This window comes from Rhineura floridana, chromosome 2 (genome assembly GCF_030035675.1).
Source record: "Rhineura floridana isolate rRhiFlo1 chromosome 2, rRhiFlo1.hap2, whole genome shotgun sequence".
In the NCBI taxonomy this organism is placed as follows: Eukaryota; Metazoa; Chordata; class Lepidosauria; order Squamata; family Rhineuridae; genus Rhineura; species Rhineura floridana.
In genome coordinates, this window is record NC_084481.1 from 191086960 (window position 1) to 191103883 (window position 16924).

The following is a 16924-nucleotide window of genomic DNA, read 5'->3' on the forward strand; positions in this document are numbered from 1 at the left end:
CTTTGGGAGGAAGAGAGGGATAGAACTTTAATAAATAATTATTCTGTGCAAACCCCCACAGTCATCTTAAGGATGCACTTTCTCTCAAGAGTGAGAACTGCAATTTAGATTTATGATCGTGAGTATGCAAGACAAGATGGTAGATATATTTTAAGTATAGACTTCCCTCTAGTGGCCAACAAGAGGCAATGAGCTTTTGTCCTTTAAATGCAACAAGTCCTAGAGATGATATCACTAAAAAAGTGAGGACAAATGCTGGCAACAAAATGCCTTAAGGAGTCAAGACACAGAAAGGTATTTACCCAAGCCTGTTCTGAAAGGCTGAATCACCATTTCACAAAACTATGATCATAGTTAATCTGCACTCGGGGAACCAAAGGATGGGAAACCTGTAGCCCTTCAGATGTTGCTGGACCACAACTCTTATCATCCCATTGGCAATGTTGGTGTGGCTAATAGGAATTGAGTTCCAAGACTTTCTAGAGGTTCTCCATCCCTGCTATAATATATAGCACCTGATCAAGAATTATTTATTTCTGCCCCACCCTTCCTCCCAAAGGAGCCCAGGTCTTCCTTACTCTACCCCAGGTTCCAGGTAGCTTCTGGGCTGAATTCAAGTGCTTGTTATTACCTATATAGCCCTAAGTGACTTGAACCCTTTGCACCTGAATAAGTGTCATCTGTCGTATATTATTTCCATCACCAAATTGGGAGACTTTGCCTCCTTAACAGAAATGAGATTGGCAGGCACTCAGACTAGAGCCTTCTCTCTAGTTACATCTTGGAAATCCCATTCCAGAGAAGCCCACCATATGTTTTTATATGCTTTTCATCATAATTAAAAGTTTGCTGCTTCAAAATAGTTTTTCCACTTGTTCTTTGTTTTATGATTGCTACCATTTTATGATGCATTTCTTATTCATTTGGGTTATTTTTGTACTATATTTGATTGTATTGTGAAACAGTTATTTTGAAAAGTTTATATGCACACACACTTTAATAATGTGGCTATTTGATTAAATATGAACAACCTAAGAGAACCATATAAAAGTTCATCCATTTTGACTTCTGTAAAGCTGAAAAAAATGGTTCGTTAGATGACCTGCAACAAATTGCATTTTCAAAGGCATAGTAGGAAGTTCCTATAATGTGTGAAGCGGTCTATAGTAAAATGACCAGTACAGTAGAATTTTCCTTCTGTGAACTGCAATAACACAGGTCCACTAGATATACCCTTATATGGCACACTTATATGGCATGTCCAGAGAAGGCAAGTGTAGTCATTCAAATAGGAATCTTGTTTTGATTATATATGACAAACACATCATATTTTAAATATTTTATTTATTGTACAAACTATTTACAGAATAATCTATTAGAGGATTACATAATCTTGCTGAATTTTTTTAGAGCTGTCTATCTGGAAATAGGCCTTGGCCAAACTAAAGTAATAGGTCTTGATTTCTAAAACATGCAAGATAGTTCTCAAATGCAGGCCAAGTCCTTCAGTACCCATGGCAGCTCCAAAGGATAGGGATCTACTGTATCTCTGTACCATGAGCATAATCTCTATCCTGGAAAGTGATGCATTTAACATTAGATGGAACAAATAAGGGCCAATGAAAATAAAGAAACCTCTTCAAAACACAGACAGACTGTAGAAACGACTAGAGCACAACCTGTACCGTGTCCTCCTGTGGGAATAAAGGAGGACATACAAGGTTAAGAAAGAACAGGCAAGAGTTAGGAAAATCAGATCCTGCACATGAAAATTATAAAGTGTTGGGAGGAATGAACCTGTTGATGATGGAGGCGAGAGTAGGGGAAAAAAACCAAGCGCATTATTAGCTAAGAACTAGTAGCATCCACAACTGCTCTGACTGTGCTTGTGTAAAAAGAAAATCCTTGGCATCTGCAAAGAGGCAAGAAGTGCCAAATACATTTTATTAGGAGAGTGGTTTCAAGCAGAGGATCTCTGCTGAATAACCAGCCACTCAGTCCTCAGTATAAAAACAGCTGAGCTCTAACGCAGAAAGGAGGGGATTCCTGAGGAAGATGTAGCAGAACCAACCTCGAGCCATGGCTGGAAAAGCCTTCAATAGGTGAAGGAACAAGACCAAGGAACAAGACAAAGGACTGGAACAGCACCAGGCAGCACCCCACAACCATCAACTGGCTGAGCTGCACAGCATAACCTCCTTTTGGTCCCTGGGGAGAGCAGTGGGTAGTGTTAAAAGGCATTCAGGAGCCATAACTGCACTGATTACAGAAGCCACCCTTAGTGCAGTAAGATGGCATGTACATGCTTTCAAAAAGAGCAACTGCTTAAAGGAGGAAAAAATGCCTGCCATGAAGAAAAATACAGTGGTGGTCTCTAAAAATGCCCCAAAGGGAAGGGATTCCTGAGTTGCCCCAATACTCAGAGTTCTAACATTTTGGCGAACAATGGCTTGAACTTCTATACAAATGCAATATGCATTCAGGTCAAGAAAATCAAGATAAAGTGTTCTGTTTGAGCAAGTTTGCAATCTGTCTTTCCCCCTCTACTTTACAAAATATTCAGTTTATGTCAGAAAAGTGTACAGCTATCTTCAAAATTAAAAACAGTAAGACATGCCATCTCAAGAAAGCTATAGCCCTAATCTATGGCAGAATGATTGGACTGGAAATGCTGGCATAACTGTAAACTGTATTTTTCTTACGTTTGCCTTTATGAGGAATCCAATTAAGATTCTAGCCTTGGGGGAAAAACCTCCCTCAGTCCAGGCAGTCAGACTATAGGCTCCTTTCACTTTGTTAACAGCTACTAACATCTCTCTCCTGACCAGGAGAAATGCACTTTAGGTGCCAACAAAATATTCAGTTCACAATCCAATCAGATTTTGGCTTTGCTGACAAAAAAATGGCTAGACTGCCAGCTAGGATCCCTGAATTCCCACTCCTTTATTGCCAAGGAAATGGGAGTGGTGGAAAGGATATATTCAGAATGAAAATATCAGTTATACAGGACAGCTCACATTGCTTTCTTCATGTAGTCTGAAGAGTGGGTAGTGTACTGTGTTGCCTTGTGGACCCACTTCTTTAGTGCCTGGATCAGTTTCCCCAATTTAACCCACACCCCAAATGTCATGGAATGCTCAGAACACAGAATACAGGACAACTGGAAGGAAAGGAGGGCACAGGTATCAATGCCTTATGTATCAATTCTCTGCATGAAGCATGCTAGAGAAGTAATACTCTTGTTGTCACGTGGTAGAGGTAGACACCTGACCCAGTAGAATAGGAGAGAGACTGAGGTACTGGGCTCCATCCAATACTGATCACTCCATTGTACTTGGATACAAATGTACGTCTGATGCACACAAATAATAGCTGCCTCTTGGCCTACCACCACTGCCTTCAAAGAACCCAAAAAGGTCAGTGCTGAGAAAAGCATTAGATCTCAGACAAATATGTCCATCCACCCTCTCTAAGGAAGGGAAATTAGGAGGTGCCGGGGAAACAAGCTCCTGCACAAGTTTACGGGCCCTGTCAGAAACACTTCAGACATATATCCTGTTGCCAGCTCCTGGTGGTGGAGGTAGAATGAGGTTACTCTCAGGACCAGCTCCTGTGTCAAAAATGCTACCTTCCCTCCCCCACAAGAAAAAGCGGTGGCAGCATCCAGGGAAAGTTGCTCAGAAAATTAAAAACCATACAGGACCAGGTACCAAAAGGGAGGTGAGGTGATTTTATGCCTTCCAGTAACATCCAAGATGAGATTAACTTGTGTGAAAACTTGGCCAAGGCATGGAAAAGTATTAAGGCTTTCCATAATCTGGGGATTTAGAGCTCCATAGTGGTCCATTCATCCCCAAAGGAATCAGATTATGAAGTACAAATTTCTTCCTGTACCAAATTGCAACTTTTGATATTGGCCTTTCTCCTTCCAAAAAAACAGACATGTGATGCCCTGTGAAAATGCAAGTACCATGTCACAAGAGAAGAACGCCACTTCATTTCATGTACCATACTCGGATAGGAAAGGGGCAAGATGTGCTCCCAATGACATACTTCAGACATGGGGAGGCCTCCATGAGGCATCACAGATTGACATTTCTGTTTGCATGGTGCCTCTGCTCTGTTCTCCATGGTCCATAGGGTGGTCATGAGACTGTAGTAGTAAAATGGGGCTCGGCATTGCCCTGAAGAATTAAGGAAGCTCGATGGACTCCTCCTGAGGGAGTCAGAGCATGCCAAAACCCTCACAGCCTTCACTGATGGCCAGCTGAAGCATCTTGTGCACCTCTTCATAGGAATCATAAGTGGGGAGGCACAGCTGGTTAAAACTGAAAGGAAGAACAAAACTAGTAGTTAACATAAGACAAACACAATGCTTTCAGCATTTCAGAGGCAAGGAAAGGGGTAACTGCTTCACTGGTAACCCGTTTGATATTTGGTCACCACATGAGCAGCTAAAGGCCTTAAAAATTATCTCAAAATATAGCATTGGCAATTCACTTCAGGATCAATGAAAGATTGCTCATTATCAATGTGAAGCTTGCTATGGACAACTGAAACACTCATCTCACTCAGTCTGACAGCCCCCAACAGGTACTCACCAAGTATGGGCTGTTGGCAGTGTACTGTGCGTTGGAGCTGCAATGATCTGGAAAGATGGGCAAAGTGCAGCAAATCCTCCAGGAGGCAGCTGAGAAGAACCAGTGGTGAACTGCAACAGCCTGGCCAATTCCTCTTGTGTGAAACTGGAGACCACTGTCCAAAACCACCTCATAACCTGGAAGACACAGCAAGAAGTATGGGAAGCAAAACAGTGGCAGATCACAGGGAGAAAAACAAACAGCTTAAAGATGTCAAAACCGCTCAGTTATGAGAACAGGCCAGAAAATGAATTAATAAATGTCATATTCCTATCTCACAAAATAATCTCTCCCTTTAAGCTCCAGCATTACATTTGATGTTTCTTTAGGATCTTTCACGATTCTACAGATCTCACAGGATTTTACACACACACACAGCCCAGTTTCACAACAGCAAAAATGAAAAGAGATAAAATACAGGAGTGCTAAATAACTTAAAACATCTGGCCAAAGAATAGTCCTTAACTAAGAAAGCATGGCATACACACATACAAAGAGCTTTCCTGGGATATTAAAAGCAAACCAAAGAAAAACATAATGAAATCTACATACAAGGTTCAGATTTAAAAGGTTATTGTTCCAATCTTTGCTTTTTTATTACTCCACCAAAAAATATTATTTCCTCACAACACATAATCACTGCTTCAGTTATGACCTGAACACAGGACAACCAATCCCATTTGGTGGAGCAGGGAATTAATCCTTCCTACCTTCTCTCGGAAGTGCCAAGAACCGCCCACTACTACAGCATGTGCTTTGAAATCACAGACACTGATGTCTCCAGTACCACACATTAACAACTGGAAGAAAATAAAATTTCAGTCAAGAAGTAGTAGTTTTTCCTTCAAACTAGGTATCATTCAATTAACACAGTCAGCTCTGCACCTTTAGACGCTCAAAATTCAAAGATAGGAATATCACTACTTCTAACTGTGAACTTAGTTGGCGAGTGCCAACAAGACTGTAGCTCTAATAAGGCCACTGAGAAACAATGAAGAGGTATCAAAGCTTGCTCAAGGAAACCTCGAGGTTTGCAGAGGTACAAAAAAATCTTTACAAAAACCCCTCATGGGTGGGGAAGAAAACCTTAAAAAACAGCTCAATGAGAACTGAGCATGTTCAGTAGGCATGAAGTGGAGAGTGACAGTTGGAAAAGGAAAAGGGAAGAATGGAAGGCCTTGCTTGGAGGAAAAGAATGGCTGGAACCCTGAACAGAAGTACTCCTTCTGTTGCAGGCCTCACTTGCGCCTCTTTACTTTGATTCACAGCATGCAAATAAGCTTTCATTCAAGTTACAAAGCAAAACAGTCTCCTATTATATAAATGATGCTAAGGAAACAGAGAAGCAGTAGCTTGTTTGGTACAAACTAAAATATGAAAATTCAAAAGGGGAGGAGGTCATTTTCAAAGTAGCTGTCATTTGTACTGGTGGTACCATGCATTCGAAGCCCATGTAGACTCCCCAGAAGCCCACCGCACACTGACAACATAGCAGCTAGACTATACATTTGGTTAAAGCACAGCACAACCATTCATTTTTCTAGTTAAGAAATCCTCGCTCCAAAGGTAGAGAGTGGTATGAAACCCTGGCTATTTGCCAAATAAGCAGGCTTTAAGATTTCCTGCTCTAAAGCTGCAATGGAGACTTGACAAAATGGTGTTCAAATTATACTTCTGGAGTATTACAGTATGCAACCTTCTTGCTAAAAAAAATAAAATTCTCTAATGACAATTATATCTCTGATGTGGCATATATTGTAGGGTTATAGCTTTCCTCTCACCATTAGGTTTATCATAAGCACAATGAATCATAAGTAAGTTGGCCAAATACTTTTCCTGTGAAGGACAGTTGCCGCCAGGTTGTACTTAAGAAACAGAAAAAGCAGGCAGGAACAGGGATAGTAGGCAAGGTACAGAGTGGGAAAGGAGACTTTGCAGTGCTGGGGCCATAGAATCAGCCAATGGTGGTTTCATCACTAAGAAGCAGAGGAAGGGAAGAGCAGAGATTCAACTGGATTGGAGAGGCTGACTGAATTGCCCAGCAGACCAATAGGTATTGTGTTCTGAGTGAACATACCTTACATACTGGGTAAAACAGCTTTACCTAGCTTATATGGGAAGCCTCATAAATGTCAGTACAGTTAAAGTCATGCATGTTATATCCATATAGAGAACGCTTGCGAATAGGGATTCCTTACACTTCCTACCCCTATCTTACATTCATCTGAGAAGGTGCAGCAGTCTCAAAGCTAGCAAATACCCAATTTTACCTCAAGTTCATTTTCATCAAAAATAGCCAGGAGGTTTTCAGGAACCAGCTCATTGAGACCTAGAAGACAGCAGAATACATACAGAATCACACAAACCAGGAAAGGGCATCAATAAAACACAATTTGTTGTTTTCTGTTTAATGCAAGTTGTACTAATTTTTAAACGCTTAATAAAAACACAGGTTATACATTGCATTACCTTTCAAGAAGTGATCCACTTCCTCTCTAACCTGATTGGCCAGTCTGTACTGTGCAAGCAGATTCAGGTAAAAAAATTTATTCTCATTGGTTACAGGCATCTGAGCACCACCAGTAACTAGCTCAACCACCTGAAAACAAGGCATAAGAGAATTTGTGTGTGGAGGTGAAAAGTCGCACCTACTTTATAAATCCACACAATGATGAACCCTTTACTTCTTTCCCTTTGTAGAGAGAGAGTGCTCCTTTCCCCATTGTTGCTAAAAGGAATTCTGAGTGCACAATCCTAACCAATGGCTCTTACCTTCTCAAGCTGTCCTGATCTGCTGTATTTTTCCTCAGCAAAAACTAGCTCCATCTCACTCACATCATTATTCAGGATGAAGCAAACTTTAGATTTATAAAACTCTGGGTCATCAGTCTCAAAATACTAAGAGAAAAATCAGCATGGAGGGAGAGGGAAGATGAGAGAAAATAAGTTTAGTTTGTGCTGTGGAACCATGTTTGGTCTCTGCTTTATACTTCAAAGCAGAGCAAAGACTAGGGGCAATGTTACCTTATAATGCATCCGCAATCCTATGATTTGGGCCAAAAAAGACCGAGTGAAACGAGCTCTCACTAGTTGCTTGTAAGCACCTCCTAAAGATGACTCATAGAGACACTTTCCAACCAAGCGTCCTGCGAATTCATATACTTTCAGCCGCAGAAAAGGTGGCCGGTTCGGATTGGGATGTACCTACAAACAAGGGAACTCACAGTTAATGCAGCAATTACTATAGTAATAGCTTACAGTTAGGTGAAACACCTGAAAAAGCCCCGTGCACTCTTCTTGTACACTGTGGTAAAAGGCTTTCACATCCTCATATTGCAGAGCTCTTGTACATACTGGAGGATCCACCTTCTAGTCTTATGTATTCTGGATAGCATTGAAACAGGCATACATGAGCATATACAAAGATGTATCATATACATTTTATATTTTAAAAAATAAGACTTAGGAAGTCAAAGAACAGATTGCACTTTTCCCACACTCCACAGGAATTTCTCAATATAACTCATGCCAATTCCTCTTCTTATTTATGTTTGCCTATTAATACCCTTATGAAAGAGGCAATCCAATTCCCTTTCTGCTTATAGGACAAATTAGAAAGAGCCCGAAGAAGAATGTGAATCCTCAATAGAAAATAAACAAATGCATTATTTCTTATTTCCATCATGAATGAGGAAGAATACCCACCAGTGCTTGGTTATTGTCACTGAAGCGGGTAAAAAGTTGATTGGAAGTGTCAAATAAAGCTTTGCAGATCAATTCAAACCACTCTCTGCGAGGACCTCCCCAGTCCAGGGCTATAAGACAGAACAAATCCAAGGCCAATTAGATCTTGCAGGAGTCCTGTGCCCTCTACAACACATTTATTTGTAAAATGAAGGTGGAGTAGTGGGCAATATATGAATGCTTGCTACATATTAGGGAAGCTTCAGAAAACTTTGGTCATTAGCAGCAGAAAGCCATACAGACATGTTAACTCCCTTCTTCGAGAGCACTAATACAATGACAAATTAACTCACCTTCTTCATCCTGGAAAATCACTTCAAAGTTTTTGCTCCAGTCAGAAACAGAAAAATTCCTTGTTGCCTTCAGAGACTAGAAACATAAGGAAAATGCAGCATAAACAGATGTCTGCAACTAAGAGGCTAACATGAGTTCTCATTTTTATGAAACTAATTTCTATGTAGATAAGAACATAAGAACATAAGAAGAGCCTGCTGGATCAGGCCAGTGGCCCATCTAGTCCAGCATCCTGTTCTCACAGTGGCCAACCAGGTGCCTGGGGGAAGCCCGCAAGCAGGACCCGAGTACAAGAACACTCTCCCCTCCTGAGGCTTCCGGCAACTGGTTTTCAGAAGCATGCTGCCTCTGACTAGGGTGGCAGAGCACAGCCATCATGGCTAGTAGCCATTGATAGCCCTGTCCTCCATGAATTTGTCTAATCTTCTTTTAAAGCCATCCAAGCTGGTGGCCATTACTGCGTCTTGTGGGAGCAAATTCCATAGTTTAACTATGCGCTGAGTAAAGAAGTACTTCCTTTTGTCTGTCCTGAATCTTCCAACATTCAGCTTCTTTGAATGTCCACGAGTTCTAGTATTATGAGAGAGGGAGAAGAACTTTTCTCTATCCACTTTCTCAATGCCATGCATAATTTTATACACTTCTATCATGTCTCCTCTGACCCGCCTTTTCTCTAAACTAAAAAGCCCCAAATGCTGCAACCTTTCCTCGTAAGGGAGTCGCTCCATCCCCTTGATCATTCTGGTTGCCCTCTTCTGAACCTTTTCCAACTCTAGAATATCCTTTTTGAGATGAGGCGACCAGAACTGTACACAGTATTCCAAATGCGGCCGTACCATAGATTTATACAACGGCATTATGATATCGGCTGTTTTATTTTCAATACCTTTCCTAATTATCGCTAGCATGGAATTTGCCTTTTTCACAGCTGCCGCACACTGGGTCGACATTTTCATCGTGCTGTCCACTACAACCCCGAGGTCTCTCTCCTGGTCGGTCACCGCCAGTTCAGACCCCATGAGCGTATATGTGAAATTAAGATTGTTTGCTCCAATATGCATAATTTTACACTTGTTTATATTGAATTGCATTTGCCATATTTCTGCCCATTCACTCAGTTTGGAGAGGTCTTTTTGGAGCTCTTCGCAATCCCTTTTTGTTTTAACAACCCTGAACAATTTAGTGTCGTCAGCAAACTTGGCCACTTCACTGCTCACTCCTAATTCTAGGTCATTAATGAACAAGTTGAAAAGTACAGGTCCCAATACCGATCCTTGAGGGACTCCACTTTCTACAGCCCTCCATTGGGAGAACTGTCCGTTTATTCCTACTCTCTGCTTTCTGCTTCTTAACCAATTCCTTATCCACAAGAGGACCTCTCCTCTTATTCCATGACTGCTAAGCTTCCTCAGAAGCCTTTGGTGAGGTACCTTGTCAAACGCTTTTTGAAAGTCTAAGTACACTATGTCCACTGGATCACCTCTATCTATATGCTTGTTGACACTCTCAAAGAATTCTAATAGGTTACTGAGACAGGACTTTCCCTTGCAGAAGCCATGCTGGCTCTGCTTCAGCAAGGCTTGTTCTTCTATGTGCTTAGTTAATCTAGCTTTAATAATACTTTCTACCAGTTTTCCAGGGACAGAAGTTAAGCTAACTGGCCTGTAATTTCCGGGATCCCCTCTGGATCCCTTTGTGAAGATTGGCGTTACATTTGCCACTTTCCAGTCCTCAGGCACGGAGGAGGACCCGAGGGACAAGTTACATATTTTAGTTAGCAGATCAGCAATTTCACATTTGAGTTCTTTGAGAACTCTCGGGTGGATGCCATCCGGGCCAGGTGATTTGTCAGTTTTTATATTGTCCATTAAGCTTAGAACTTCCTCTCTCGTTACCACTATTTGTCTCAGTTCCTCAGAATCCCTTTCTGCAAATGTTAGTTCAGGTTCAGGGATCTGCCCTATATCTTCCACTGTGAAGACAGATGCAAAGAATTCATTTAGCTTCTCTGCAATCTCCTTATCGTTCTTTAGTACACCTTTGACTCCCTTATCATCCAAGGGTCCAATTGTCTCCCTAGATGGTCTCCTGCTTTGAATGTATTTATAGAATTTTTTGTTGTTGGTTTTTATGTTCTTAGCAATGTGCTCCTCAAATTCTTTTTTAGCATCCCTTATTGTCTTCTTGCATTTCTTTTGCCAGAGTTTGTGTTCTTTTTTATTTTCTTCATTCGGACAAGACTTCCATTTTCTGAAGGAAGACTTTTTGCCTCTAAGAGCTTCCTTGACTTTGCTCGTTAACCATGCTGGCATCTTCTTGGCCCTGGCGGTACCTTTTCTGATCTGCGGTATGCACTCCAGTTGAGCTTCTAATATAGTGTTTTTAAACAACTTCCAAGCATTTTCGAGTGATGTGACCCTCTGGACTTTGTTTTTCAGCTTTCTTTTTACCAATCCCCTCATTTTTGTGAAGTTTCCTCTTTTGAAGTCAAATGTGACCGTGTTGGATTTTCTTGGCAATTGGCTGTACTGTACATACTGTAGATACTGCTCTTCAATGCATAATAGAAGTGTTTCCCACTTGCCCCCTCCACAGCTTGTCTTCTAGGGTTGGCTTAAAATACTTTTACCAAATACCATGAAAATACCATTTACCAAAGGCCTCTTCTTTGGTACTCGGATGCAATTCCCAGATTCGTCTCAGAACTATTTTTGCATATCCGTTTCTCCCCTCATTTTGGATTACATTTCTATTTCTAATGTGTAAGACGTGTATATGTTTTTATATGGATATATATATAATACTAGTGGCTGCACCCCTGCTTGCACTGTTCGCCAACCCCACCATGGTAATCCCTTAGAGCTTCCCCTTCCCACCCCATGCATCTACTAAGCTCTCTTTTCACCTTCCCAACCCCATTTCTGAAGCTACGTCTCTCTTCTGCAGCCCCACTTTGTACCTGTTTTCATCTCCACCTCATGTTCATGCCTCTGCCTCCCCCTCCTTTTCTGTACCCCCCCTTTGGACACAGACCACCCACATGCTAACCTCTGCCTCATCCCACACATTGCAACTACTAAGCACTCTTCTCACCTTCTTCCCAATTATGAAGCGACCAATATTCTTCAGCCCCCTTTGTACCCATTTTCATCTTCACCCCATTCTCCTTCCTCCTCCTTCCTCTGCAAACCCCACCACTGCTCCCCGTTTTCAACCTGATCCCTTTTTCTTCCCTCTTCCTCCCTCATTTTCACAACTCCCCCTTGCACAGACCACCCCCACTTCCATGCCTCTTCCTCCCTCTTAATTTGCAGCTCCCTTTACATACATACCCCATTTTAAACAGGAGGGGGTTGTGTAAAGCAGGGATGGAGAAATACAGAGGAAAGCAGTGTGGTTTTAAACAGGAGAGGTTTGAATACAGCAAGAAGGGAAGTTGGGAAAGGCTCTGTGGTACCCATGTTAACTTCTCGATGTTAGCTTCTGTGCTGTACCCATCTCTGCTATTTCTCTTTCTTAAAACTTTTTTTAAAACCAACATTCAGTATTCCTTTCTTCCCAATCTGTTCAGACCTCTTCTGTTTTAAACTGCCACTTTCTCTCTTACTGTCTCTCTCTGACCTCACTGCTGCACCAGGGTAGGAGAGGATCTCAGTATTGTTAGAATATGCACAAACATGGTTTGCAGGCCATATCCCTGCTTTGTTGCTGCTCCTCCTCCATGTTTCCATGAGATGAGGCCTGCCCTTCCAGCACAATGGCATTCTTAGGCAAGTATAGTACAGGAGACCTACATTTAAGCATGTGGATGCACACTATATAAAAAATTAATCTGTTGAAAGCCAAAACGACTAAATTTATCTATATGTCTCTGAAGTGTAGACTTTATAACAACCTTCCTTGGCTTACTGACATCAGCAAGCCTAAGAATTAGTCTTTACTCTTTCCTCCAAATCTCAGATTGCAACCCTATACATATGTACCTGGCAATAGGCCCTGCTGAACTCAGTGAGATTTACATCCAAGTAAACATACATACAATTGTGCTATTAATATAGAAAAGCCAGTTCAAGGTTTCTGCCTCTTGGTCACAGTGGAATTATGGTTCAGCCGCCACTCAGCAAAGAGGCTAGTGAAAACAGTTATGGGGGGGTTGCCTCCACCCTCTTGCAGGCTGAAAACTCAAATACTGCGGTGATCACATCTTCAAGGTGGGATCTACAGTGGGAGAAGAATGATCTACAAGAGCTATGGGGAACCACTAGCCTCAGGCCTAGATCCATGTTCCTATCCACCATGGCACCCCACACCCACCTGCAAGCTCTCAGTCTGTGACATTTCCATACTGGGCAGGGAGAGAGAAAAGCTTACTTTTTCCTGCCCAGTAGGCTACTGGAGGGAGAACATAGCAGTCTGCTCATCCCTCAGCAGACCGCTGCATTTACATGCTGACACAGCCTGAACTTTCATGCTTGAAGACTCCAATTCGTTTTACACACAGTGGTTGCTGCAGCTGCCTTTCATATAGAGTATTTTTGCCAGAGGCTTTGTAATTGCCAGAGTCAACTTGATTCTTTGTAGTTTAAGCCTTCTCATAAATGCTCCAAGGCTGGAATCTAGAAGGTCAGTTGTTTGTTCATTTGTTGTACAGTATTTGAAAGATGCTGAAGCCATCTGTGTTTTAGGACACTGCAAGCAGTTGTTTGCAGAGAAGAGGAGGAAAAAATGGGGTGGGGGAATGACAGAAAGAAAAGGGAGTCCACTTTTGGTTCTGGCCCCACCCACTGTGGGTATGTAGGACCCCAAGAGATTCTTGTGTCTATAAAGCATGATATGTGTTTGAAATAATACTCTCAACTGAGGGAATGCAGCTGTTGACATAAAAAAGTGAAAGTTTATAAATCTTTCAAGATTTCAAGCACTTCCTAAGTGCTCACAAGCGTTTCTTGATACATATTCTCATTTTTAATGCATTGGTCCCACAAGTATAGGCTTGCTTTGAACAAAATATTTAAAGTGATTAGAAATGCCAAGGCATAGAATCTCAGTTTCATTTAGAGTCAGCGCAAAAGAACAGTAAACTAAAAATCCCTGATGGCATGATTTTAAGTCATTCGCTGCTCAAGAGTGAGAGCCTATCCTCTGATTCACACAATGGTCTTCATTTTCCACATAAAGTGTTTTAATGCCCCACTTGGTAGTTTAAGTCCCTTGATCTTGTCTGTCAGCAGCCCTAAAACTAATTATGTTGTAAGAGTTTGCATAACAGGAAGACTGGGATTCAATGGAGAATGCTTTTAGGTATTAAAATGTGTTTTTTTTTAGAGCAAGTGTCTGATAAGTCAGTGCTTGGTGGTAGCAGTATCTGCATCAGCACCAGGGGACTCCCAAGAGCTACAGGTTCCTTTTCCACTATGCAGACCAACTTCCCATCTAGGCTTTGCCACGTTAGAAATGGCTAATGGTCTGCTTAATGCAGATGTCTTTGGCCACGGTCAATGAAATAGATTTCAGAAGAAGATATATAATAGTACATTATTTGTGAATGAAGTACTACCTCGACATCATCTAGCTCAAAGTGAAAGAACGTGGAATGGAAAGGGAATAATCTACAGAATCTTCTCTAAAAATACAGTATCCTCCAAGCTTTCTGCATCACAGATGCACTCACTGATTCCAGAAGGCTGTGGCGGCTGACTTTTAGTGTAACTTTTGAGTGGGGTCTCTTCATGTGCACCTGACGCAGCTCCCTCTGGAAGAAGTTCACTTTGTCTTGAAAAGTCTCTGAGCCTCCTGAAACAAACAAACCCAAGGTCATATCTGTTTTCTTTATAACACCTCACAGGGTCATATCTGTTTCCTCAATCCAGAGGCTATTTTTAACTATATATGTAAAAGACAGCCAAAGTCAAAAGAGTCTACCATAGAGCCCTAAAACAGCCTCTGTGCACAGCCTCAGATTACAGCTAGTCCTAACCCATAGCAGATCACAGAAATGTCATCAAAAATGACCAATCATCATCCCCAAAAGGATTCACAAATTATTTGAGGAAACAAAGGAGTACAACCATAATAAAAATTTGTATTTGTACACACACACTCTGGTTCTCTGTCACACATCAATCTCCCCATCCTGGGACTATAAAAAACAGGACAGAGTTTTCAGAAGTTGAGAAGCTGGGGAGGAGAGAATTAATAATCTCCCCAACACATACAGGATATGTTACAAATATGCAAACTCCTCTAAAGAGATATCTCAAAGAGATCAATGGACTACAACTCTTCTCAGAAGCGGGGGAGGGGCAGGTGTGCAATTGCTCTATAATCAGTTACAATATCCCAAGTCAAGCTAAATTACTCAACATTCATAAATAAACATTGAACTAGGTGGTGATTCAGTCACTGTCCTCGCCACAGAATGGCAGCTGTCCTTTGTATTATGTTATACCAGCTGGGATGCATTAGACACTAAGCAATAGAATTTTGTGCCCCTGACTTTTTACCTATGTTTTTATGCAGAGAGCGAATGAAAGTGGCCGCCAAGATGTTCCTCTCCTTGCAGCTCAGCTCTACAGGAGGCTGAATCCCATCATCCACCACCAGTGTCAGCAGTTTGTGTACAGGGTCAGGCCCATGGTAAGAAAACTAGCAGCAAAGAAATGCAGGAAAGGGGGGAATAATTCACCAGAAAGCTCAGCACATGGATTAGATGTGGTGATATCACCCTCTGTACACATTCCCTTGCCCCTCTTATCTGCTCAGAATCAGTTAGCAGCAAAGCTGCTGTCAAGCATACCGTTGAGGTGATGCTTTTATAAATTCCATTTCCCACAGAGTGAGCCTCAGTACATGTTTCATCAGGGGAGGAGAGGAAATTACAAAAAGGAAGAAGCTGAAAGTTATGACCAAGCAGAGGATGCAATATAGGGGAAGACCATAGCAGGCTCCCAAGCACAATCTAAAATGCTGACTGTGAAAGATTTCAAGCTTCCGTGATATAAACTGACAAATGGAACAAACCTTTCCCCCTAGGCATCTCCCTCAAAACAAAACAAAAGAGCAAATTTGATTACTCACCTGGGAATTTTATCAACTAACCTTGGTACCAGGACATACTCTAAAGGTAAAGAGGCGCCAAGGAATGATCTTCAAGTAGAATTCTTTTACTGAGAATTGCTTTGAAGCCAAAGAAAACAATGATGAGCCATGTGTTCAACAATGCACGAAACTGAAAGAACTTGAATAGCCATGCCCATTCTTTTGGACCAATATAGCGGCCATCATACAATGAAACCACAGTTCAGATTTTAGTTAGTGCAGCAATAAGCCAAGAAGTCCTGAACAGTTTCCTCTCCAATATCTTCTTGGAAAAATATACCAGACATTTCACAACATAATATATGGCCTCTCACAACAGTAATAATCACACTGAAGTAATTCTTGAAAGCTGATTGATAACAGCAGTCATATATAATAGCAATAAATCATGTGCAACTAGTTCTGATATTGTTTGAAGGGCGAATATAAGAAAGCTGTGCTTACCTTGGGTGAAACATAGCAATACACTTTTTTTGGCTTCTTCACTTTCTCAGGGGTCTGGCTGTCAGAAGGCGAGTCTTCATCCTCGTCTTCAGTAGCAGTGGAAGGTCGGCGCTGAGAGGGACCCAAATGCAGGGGTGGAAGATGCCACTGGGTATTGGCATAGCTACTAGCATTGTAAAGGTAGGCCTCAAAATAGATACTGACCCCTGAGGTAGAAACATTTCGCTCTACAATATTCTTCTCATTCTCTGCAAGATACAAAACATACTGGTGTAACACTGGACATAAGGCGCACAAGATTTCAGGAAATACATACTGAACAGGTTATGGCAGTTTGGTTTTTAAAAGTTGTCTGATCTTGCTGGATATACCAAAAAAAGAAAAAAAAAGGGGGGGGAGAATTTGGAATCTGTATGGGCAATCTTTCCTAATAAAGGGAAACAAGATCTCATTTGTGCTGCATAGGAAGGGGGCCAGACAACTACCGCTATCCATTTACCTGAGGTTTATTTCTCTGGGCAACTTCCCCATGATTAACCATTAGATTCTTCAGCAAAAACTAAAGATGTCAGAAACAACTCAATTCCTATCACCCTCTTCAGTTTTTAAGAAATAATTGTGTAGAACCAGATTTGTTGTTTGGGAAAGTTCCTTGATCCATCTTTGTCACTACTGAGCACTTTCTACGAGCTTTGACTGGTTAG

At 41.5% G+C, this 16924-nt stretch overlaps 1 protein-coding gene across 1 annotated transcript in view; it reads right to left on the reverse strand.

The window, feature by feature from the left end:
• Positions 1-1326: 1326 nt before the first annotated feature.
• AREL1 (apoptosis resistant E3 ubiquitin protein ligase 1) overlaps positions 1327-16924 on the reverse strand; it is a 35631-nt gene continuing 20033 nt past the window's right edge. Inside the window, exons 8-20 of the mRNA XM_061611737.1 lie at positions 16221-16468; positions 15777-15854; positions 15182-15323; positions 14350-14471; positions 8678-8753; positions 8346-8455; positions 7665-7844; positions 7413-7538; positions 7110-7239; positions 6911-6969; positions 5351-5440; positions 4602-4777; positions 1327-4328 (exon numbers count right to left, since the gene is read on the reverse strand). Of these exons, the coding sequence (XP_061467721.1) occupies positions 4226-4328; positions 4602-4777; positions 5351-5440; positions 6911-6969; positions 7110-7239; positions 7413-7538; positions 7665-7844; positions 8346-8455; positions 8678-8753; positions 14350-14471; positions 15182-15323; positions 15777-15854; positions 16221-16468 (1640 nt within the window). The 3' untranslated portion in view covers positions 1327-4225. The remainder of the gene's footprint in view (positions 4329-4601; positions 4778-5350; positions 5441-6910; positions 6970-7109; positions 7240-7412; positions 7539-7664; positions 7845-8345; positions 8456-8677; positions 8754-14349; positions 14472-15181; positions 15324-15776; positions 15855-16220; positions 16469-16924) is intronic.